Source organism: Tinamus guttatus, unplaced genomic scaffold, assembly GCF_059628265.1.
Source record: "Tinamus guttatus ecotype Peru unplaced genomic scaffold, ASM5962826v1 Tinamus_guttatus_pri_ptg000674l, whole genome shotgun sequence".
NCBI lineage: Eukaryota > Metazoa > Chordata > Aves > Tinamiformes > Tinamidae > Tinamus > Tinamus guttatus.
This window is the reverse complement of record NW_028289208.1, coordinates 3,714,547-3,722,826: the sequence shown is the minus strand read 5'-3', so window position 1 is coordinate 3,722,826 and position 8,280 is coordinate 3,714,547. Positions and strand designations below refer to the sequence as shown.

Sequence of the window (8,280 nt, the reverse complement as noted above, 5' to 3'; positions counted from 1 at the left end):
GGCCGTGGTGGCTCCTCTCCCCACGGCCGCCTCCTCCGGGATCTCCCCACGGCCCCTCTCCCCACGGCCGCCTCTTCCCGGGTCTCTCCACGGCCTCCTCCGCACCGGCCTCCCTCCCTGCAGACCACGCCCCCTGCAGACCACGCCCCTCTACAGACCACGCCCACGAGGGGGCGGGGCTTGGCGTCGTTGCCATGGCATCCCGCGCGCGCGCCGGCAACGCGCTCCTCCCCTTCCTCCCCGCGGCCTCCGCGGGCGGCCGGAAGTAGATCCGGCGGGGCAGCGGGGCGGGGGGAAAGTAGTTCCCTGGTGACGGCGGCCGCGCAGGCCCGGGCGGGCGCGGAGGGATCCGCGGCGGCGCCGCCGTGTCCTCGCGCGCGCAGCGGCCGCTCGGTGCGCGGCGGCGGGGAGCGGAGCGCGGCGCCCGGGCCGCCGCGCCGGCATGTTCAAGAACACGTTCCAGAGCGGCTTCCTGTCCGTGCTCTACAGCATCGGCAGCAAACCCCTGCAGATCTGGGACAAGAAGGTGCGCGGCGCCCCGCGGCCTCCGCGCGGCAACGGCCCCGCGCGGCGAGGCCCGAGTGCCTCTGGTCCTCCCCGTCCGCGCTCCCCGCGGAGCGGCGGGCAGCGAGGCCTGCGCCGCCTCTCTTGCCCTCTCCTTGCGGCTTCCGCTTCCCGCCTGGAATGCGGCCTCGGGATAGCGCGGTGTTCCCAGCCTCGCCGAGGTTCCTGGTGAAGGAAGCCCCCCGGCAGCCGCACGTTTCATCGTTTGGGCCTCGTGTGTATTTAGGAGCCCCCGGCCCTGCTGGGCTGCCCTGCTTCCACGACGTGGCTGGTGCCGTCCCCTCGCTCGGGATCCCTTGGCGCTTGCAGAGGGATCAGCGGCTGAGCGGGAAGGCGCAGGAACAGGGCACGCTAAAGACGCTTGGATAAGGACAGGACCTCAGAGTGGCTGCTCTGCCCTTGCCTGTGGGTGGACCAGAGAGCCCCGAGCTCCGTCACGACGGTGACACGGTCGCTGCCGTGCGGGTCCTGGGGTGCCGGGTGCTGGCAGGGAGCAGTGTGTCGTTTGTGTGCAAAACGTCACCAGATTGGGCCCAGGGAGAGTAACAAAATTTGGCTCTTCCACTGGGAAGGAGCCAGGGCGAGGGGGTGCCAAGGGCTTTGCTGTGGCTGGTCCTGTGCACTGAGTGCGTTAGCAGCAGTGGGAAGTGTGTGGAGGGAGTGACCGCGGGTGTTAAGTGAGTAAGCGGCCACGTTCCTAAGGGATTTTCCAGTGCAATTTGCTGGAAAGTGTTGGGACATCCCAAGAATTATCCAGCACTGGCATCGCTACTGGAAACAACAACTTAGGGTTAGCCTGAGCCCCAGGGAAGGAGGAAGAGAAACTTAAACTTGGAAAAGCAACCTAAACTTGGCAGTAAGGGATTGCTGCCCTGCCCCCGGGGCAGGAGATGCGCCCATAGTTCTGGTGCGGGTTGGAAGCAGGACAGTCGATGCTGTCAGTGCTGTATCCCGGGCCAAAGCCCCACTTAGCAGGTTTCTCTCTGCGTTCCCCTGGCTTCTCTCTGTGTCTTTACAGCCACCTTTGCTGTGGTTTTTCTTGCAAAACGAACATGTTCCTGGTTAAACCGCGTAGGATGCGCGCTGTCTGTGCGGATGCTGCGGTGCGCGTGGCAAGATGTGAATCGGAGGCGTCTTCGCTTGCTGCTGCGGTGGGAATCGGGCGCCGGGAGCCTTCCTCGTCACGAGCTGGGTCTGCGCCGATTAACGCAGCGAGCTGAGGAGCTGAGTCCCGCTGAGGCCGAGGCCTCTCCTGCAGCGCGTCCCGGCCTCGCTCCGACGGGGACCTCTGCATCCTGGATGTGCCGGTGCCACTTCCCTTGGCCTTCCCGACCTGTGCGCGGGATGCTACGGCACCAGCACGTAGCCTTTGCATTTTGCCTCTTATTGAGCCCCTGCTCTTTTTCTGGAGGGAGGAAGCAAAGGCTTTGAGCCCCTCCCAGAGCTTTCGCCTCATCCTTGGGATTGTCATCCTGCCAACAGTCGCCGAGGAGATGAGGACGGCAACAGCCGCCTTCCCGCGGGGCTGTTGCTGGCTTCCCGTTGGCGTCACCACGGTGTCGCCGGCACCAGGGCCGGCCACGCTTCAGGAGCTGCCTCCAGAGGTCAGGCGAGCTCTGCTGCCCCGGTGCCGCCGGACAGGGCTCCGGGAGCTCCATGGCTTTTCCTGCCCCTGCTCCTTGTTGCGCTGTGTCGGGGTGCAGCTGGCTTGGAAGCTGTTGTAGCCTCCAAGCCCCGCCGGCCTTGCGATGTGCACCTGCAAAAAGGGCTTTCGTAGGGTGTCTCGACACACTGGGTAACTTTGTGATTGCCCCAGTTTGGAGAACGTTGGGCATTTGGGGTTTGAGAGGGGGATTGGCTTTCGCTCCAGCTTCAAAAACCCACTTTCCAAGGCTCAAGATGCTGGGAAAACACTGGCTAAATAGAGATGAGGAAGGAAAACAGAACACTCCCTGAATCACCTGGGATGTTTTCTTCCTGAGGATCCCTGAAGCAGCGGAAACCCCGGGATAGCAGCGCACGTCGCTCCCTCCCGGGCTGCTCCGCTCATCCCAGCACGTTCCGTCCGGGAGCCGCTCCCGGAGAGCGGAGCGTGGTGAGCGCTGCCCGGGCTCCAGCGCTTGGCCAGGAGAGGGTTTTGGTGCCGCTGCGACGCGGCGCCCGCGGTGCCGCTCGGCCTTATCTTATCGCCGTGCGGAGCCTCTCTGGACTCCTGACCTGGCGGGCGTTGCCTCCAGCGAGGAGCTGGGGCTGATGTCACGGTCCCAAATATCCGTGTGCCGCCAGGGAGGGCGCCTTTGGGCGGTTCTTATCTCCCGTCTGCTGCTTGTCCTCCTGTTCCCGGCGACGCCGGGGAAGGCGAGCTGCTTCTCCGGCCTCGTCTCTCTAATCTGGGGAAGGAAAAGCTTCCGCGGGCCGGGGGACATGACCCGGCTGCGGCTGCATCATTTTAACGCATGTTCCTCTAACGCTCTTCTCTCTTCCAGTCCGCTCCAGAGCAGCACAAACCAGAGCCTTCTCCTGTCTAAGGAGCCGGGAGCTGCCCCGAGCAAGAAGCGCCCTACGTGGCGCCGGTGACCTGCTGCAGCGGGGTTATTCCATGGGGTTAAATTGGCACGCAGTGTCCCCCCGGATTCCAGGGTTTAATTTCCTGTAGGCCGATTTCTATGGCTAATAGCGAGAAGCCCGAGGGGGCTGGGCTGATTCCAGTCTCTGGTAATTTAACAGCAGCAACACACGCAAAAAGCTGCCAGCTCATGCAGCCCCTGTCAGGCCATTTCTGCTATAAATCCATGGGAGCTGTGTGGATGCAAGGCAGAGCGCCTGTTATCCTGCAAGGATCCTCCCTCCCTGAGATTAATGTCTTTCCTAAGTATTTATGCGGGCTTGAAAGGGGGTTAAGAGCAGCTGGGATCTCGTGTTTCTCAGCAGCAGAGAGGTGATGTGGACAGGGATTTCCTGACACCGCATGTAGCAAAGAGACAGGCCGGAGCTGAGCTGGTCGCAGGGCCTGTCCCTTTCAGCAAACGTGTACAGCATTGCCCAGGTTGGTCCGTATGCAGAGGGGAAATGGGTGTTGCTGAAGATGATTCACCCAACCTATAAATCATTTTGTGCCTCGTGAGTGCTGCTGTCCCATTAGAAGCTTAATGTATCCTGTCTTTCAGCAGCAGTGATAGGTGCAGAAGAAATTAATTCATGGAGCCAGAGAGAGCGCTGCTGTTTGCTGATCTAGCATCAAGGAAGAGGAGAAGGGCTCAATTAGCAAAAGTGCCTTTTAAATGGAGATAAATTTGCTGGGAAATGAGCTGCTCCATTAAGAAAATAAATCCTCAGACCCTGGGATTCGGTCACGGGGCTTGCAGGGGCGAAGGAAGAGCTGAGTTTTTGTTGGCTCCTGGCTCTGCTGTGGCCTCCCTGAGCTCTGCAGGGAGCTGGCGGCATCCGTGTTATTGGATCCTTGTGCCACTTAGCAGCGACGATGGCTCTGCCCTCGTGCGCTCTGCAGCTCCCAGGAATTTGAACCAAACTCTCTTCTGGGCTTTGTCTTCTGTAGATGCAGTTTGCCACATCCAGCGTGGTGACTAGCAGCGGGCTGGTGGCGTTCTCTCCTATGCTCTGTATTGCCACTGCTTGGTTTTACTCCTTATTCCAGCCTGGTTTGATCTCGTTCGAGGGTTTTTGCGTGTTTGGGGCTCCCGTGTGCAGCCCGACTCGTGGGTGTCACTGTGGCGTGTTTTGGTGGATCGAAGTCTGTCCGCTCGGCGTCCACACTGGGCCTTGAACCCTTGCTCGGAGCTCTGGCTCGCCGGGGTGATGATCAGGATCTTGGAAACAGTGACACCCAGCACGAGAGGAGGCAGCGAGGACAGACGGGCTCTCCCAGGAGCTTTGTCCCCTTCTTGCTGGAGCTCTGTTGTCCCTTGATGCCGTCACAAGTAACTGTGTTGTCTCCCCTCGCTTCCAGGTGCGGAATGGCCACATCAAACGAATCACAGACAACGACATCCAGTCGCTCGTGCTGGAGATTGAAGGAACCAACGTCAGGTATGAGAAGGGGCTCTCTGTGTCTTCGGGCGCCCTGGGCGCTGGCGCGGAGTGTCTGGTTTCCTCCATACACTCTGCTGTGATCTCCAGGAAGGCACAGGAGGAACTTGTCTGGGGTCCGATCGCTGCCGCCCTTCTGTAGCCCTGGGGACCCGCTGTACCTTTCACTGACACAGCTGCTGAGCTCCCAGTCATCCCAGCAGGACTAAGGGAAGAGTGGCTTTAGTTTCCTGTCCCTTAGGGAAAAAAGTCCCGTTTGATACCTGGTCCCCACCCGGGGCAGCCAGTTGCTGCCTTCTGCATCGCTGTTGTCTTAGGCCTGCTCTGCTGCAGCCCCTGCATGGCAGCTCCTCTCCCGGCGGCAGGAAGGAAGATCAAAGGGAGATTTATGAGGGGAATTGCTTGTGGTGCTTCGCTTAGCAACCTCGTTCCCGTCGAGCAGGGGGAGAGACGCAGGCTCCTCCGTTGAGGGTTCGGAGTCTCCAAGGCTTCTCCAGGGGAGGCTGAGAGCAGGGCGCTCCTTATAAGGGCAGCGGAGACTCCTCTCCTGCAGACAGCCCGCGCCAGCGCTCCTCTTCGGCCCGGGACGTGTTGATACAGAACTTGCCAGATGTGACGTGCACTTCTAGGGCTCGTGGCCTCTGTTTTCTTAGCCATATACAGTGCACAGGGCTTCTGCTGTGCTCTGGAGGGCTCTACCTGTTCAGGCAAGGGCCAGCAGGAGGTCGCGTTAAGAAACTGTGCCGACGTGGCCTCAGAATTAGGAAAGTGAAGCTGTCCAGGAAGGTGCTCAGAGTCCTGCGCGGGGAAAATGGCCTCTTTGGGCCTTTTATCTCAGTCTCCCTGTTGCCACCTCTGAAACTCTGTCTCCTGTAATAGAAAGCTCCATAGGTTGCTGCTGAGATCTTTTGTCTGACTGTCCTCCAGGAGAGCGTTGGGTCGAGTGAGAGGTTTGGCGTTCGGCCTGTGCGCTTTGAGCTGCGGGAAATCCTAACACGTGTTTGTGTCCTCCCAGCACCACGTACATCACATGTCCCGCTGACCCAAAGAAGACCCTGGGCATCAAACTACCTTTCCTAGTGATGATCATCAAGAACCTGAAGAAATACTTCACTTTTGAAGTGCAGGTGAGGAGAGCAGAGTGCGGAGTTCCCTCCAGGTGTCTTTGCAGTGACCATCGAGCAGGGCCTTAAGAAACCTTTTGTCTTTCTTGCAAGCAGTGTGTGGTCCCCAAAACACTCAAGAAACTCGTGGTTTCTCGATCACGGGCTGTGTCAGGTCTCCTGCTATGGCAGCACGAGAGCATCAGTCAGCTTGCAAGCCCTTCAGGGCTATTTCTGAAACCGTGTCTGCTCGCTGTCTTAAAAATACTCCCCCTGTAAAGTGCAGGGGACAAGAACAGAGAAGCCTCCTCTTAGGGACAGAGAGACCTCACGTCTAGGCTGGCTCGTGTCTCGGGGAGCTGCGAGCCACTCGCTTCTGCATTAGCTGCCTTGTCTTCCCACCCCAGGTCCTAGATGATAAGAATGTGCGCCGGCGTTTCCGAGCCAGCAACTACCAGAGCACGACTCGGGTGAAGCCCTTCATCTGCACGATGCCCATGCGGCTGGACGATGGCTGGAACCAAATCCAGTTCAACCTCTCGGACTTTACGCGTCGAGCTTACGGCACGAATTACATCGAGACCCTGAGAGTCCAGGTACGAAACAGGTTGTCCTCCGTGCAGGGATCAGGGGGTGATAGGGCTGGGATGGCCTCACTGGGGATCGGCAAGCCGGGCTTTGCCCTTGCGGGTTCCTTTGCCAGCCCTGCTCTGTGTGTTCCCTGAGAGAGGAGCGGGCAGCATGTGCATGTCCGTGCTCAGGCCCTGCCTTGGCCAACTGGAACCGTATGGAGGCAGCGAGGCCTCCTGAGAACACTCAAGCAGCCACAGTACCAGTCTCCCTCCTTGTGAAACAAATCAGACGCCTCGGTGGCCGTCACCGAGTTACAGGTCTGCGGTCCCCATAAGAGCGGCTCCGAATTGAGGTGCTCTGCAGTGGGCAGGCTGGAGGGGCTGCAGCGGGGACGGGCGGCTGTCCCGGCATCCCGGCGGCTGCGCGCCGGCCGAGCTGGGCGCGGGGAGGAAGGCGCTCACTCTCTGTTCTCAGATCCATGCCAACTGTCGCATCCGACGGGTGTACTTCTCCGACCGCCTTTACTCCGAGGACGAGCTCCCCGCTGAGTTCAAGCTGTATCTGCCTGTCCAGAACAAGGCCAAGGTGAGCAGGCTGCGAGAGCGGGAGCAGCAGCTGGACCGGGGCTATTGTCCCTCCTGCCAGCGATGGGACAGGAGTTCCCAGCCTGTTGGCAGCAGCCTCAAGCAAGCAGGGAAGCCCCCTCTTTGCCAGGGCCAGCCTGTCCCAGTGTTGATGCTCCTACTTGTAGCAGGGAAGACTCCTGGGCAGCATTTCTAGGAGCAGAAGGAGGGAGGTCTCGGGCACTGACCTTAGCGGGAGGTCGAAGGCAGCGTTCTCAACAGATAAGGTCCTTGGGGAACCTGCTGCTGCTGTGTGGGCCCTTGCTGCTTTGCAGAGGGGGGACACTCGGAGTCCTCCCAGGACAGTCTTATTTGGTGCTGCCTCTGTGCTGAGTGTCTGATAAGTGTCTCCTTTCTTCTCCCTGCTCCATCCAGCAATAACATCATGTTGGGAAGCGACGCAAGAAATGTTTGGGGTCAGTAGGAAAAGAGAAGCCAGCTGAAAGAGAAGGCCCTGCCGAAACCAAGTTTTAGATCAACTCCCCTTGCCCAGGGGCCGTTTGATTCATCTGGGATCCCTCTTCGGGAGAGGACACAGTTAACCATGTAACCGGTGTGGGACTGCGTTGTTGGTGTGCGAGTGGTGCAGAATCAGAGATTTCCTGGCCATTCCTAAAACGTTGAGTCCAAGCAATGTGAGTGACATGGTCCCTAATCTCTTGTGTTGCACAGAAGGGGCACTGGAAGTGTCCCCTGTCTCTCTGAAGAGAGGATTCAGCAGGGATTACAGGGTTAAGTGTGCCCTCTTGAAGATACCAATTTTCTTTTCCTTCCCTGGTTTTCCATCTCTTATTTTATATATGCTCTAAATATGGATGTAACGCTTGCTCTTGGAAAGTTATTAAACCTTTGAATCTGTTTGTAAGTCTGCCCCTGGTGCCCACTTCTGGGAGAGGTCCATGCATTTGCACTTCTTAGCACTTCAGAAAGTGCTACGGGATTTTTGGTAGGAACTCGGATGTTAAAATTTGCCTTCAGCAGCCTTTCTTCTTAAGGCAGAGCACAGCCATGGACAGCAGTACTCTGGAGCAGGGAAAAACCCTAAGGTTGCAGTGCAGGACATGGGATCTCCAATCCCCAAGGTCTGTTGTAATCGACTTACTACAAATCTCACGCTGGTCACTGTGGGTAAACGGGAACGGGTTTTTCACTCCCTTATATGAATCCCTTTTCTGCATGTTGACAGATGGCCTGTCCCGTTGGCTGTGCAGTTACACAACTCGCTCGGTCTCCACCGAGCTTTTAGCAGCTCCTGACAGCAAAAGGCACACAATAGCCTTCCAGCTGCCAAACTGTCCCTCTCCCTGGGGATCGAAGGGGACGTTTAGCCAAGCTGCGTAGCAAAAGCGGAAGTCTTTTCCTGTCCAGAA

General features: G+C 58.7%; 1 protein-coding gene across 1 annotated transcript; it reads left to right on the top strand.

Annotated features, from left to right (window-relative positions):
* Positions 1-418: 418 nt before the first annotated feature.
* CFAP20 (cilia and flagella associated protein 20) lies at positions 419-7,775 on the top strand. Its single transcript, XM_088536476.1, has 6 exons — positions 419-526; positions 4,532-4,611; positions 5,627-5,738; positions 6,122-6,310; positions 6,762-6,872; positions 7,286-7,775. The coding sequence occupies exons 1-6, from the start codon at positions 443-445 to the stop codon at positions 7,289-7,291; spliced, it is 582 nt and encodes a 193-aa protein (XP_088392602.1). The 5' UTR covers positions 419-442; the 3' UTR covers positions 7,292-7,775.
* The last annotated feature ends 505 nt before the right edge of the window (positions 7,776-8,280 follow it).

Coding starts and splice junctions, on each gene's coding strand:
- CFAP20 (XM_088536476.1), top strand. CDS start 443: ATGTTCAAGAACACGTTCCAGAGCGGCTTCCTGTCCGTGCTCTACAGC. Junction 5,739..6,121: donor ACTTCACTTTTGAAGTGCAG/GTGAGGAGAGCA, acceptor TTCCCACCCCAG/GTCCTAGATGATAAGAATGT. Junction 6,311..6,761: donor TCGAGACCCTGAGAGTCCAG/GTACGAAACAGG, acceptor CTCTGTTCTCAG/ATCCATGCCAACTGTCGCAT.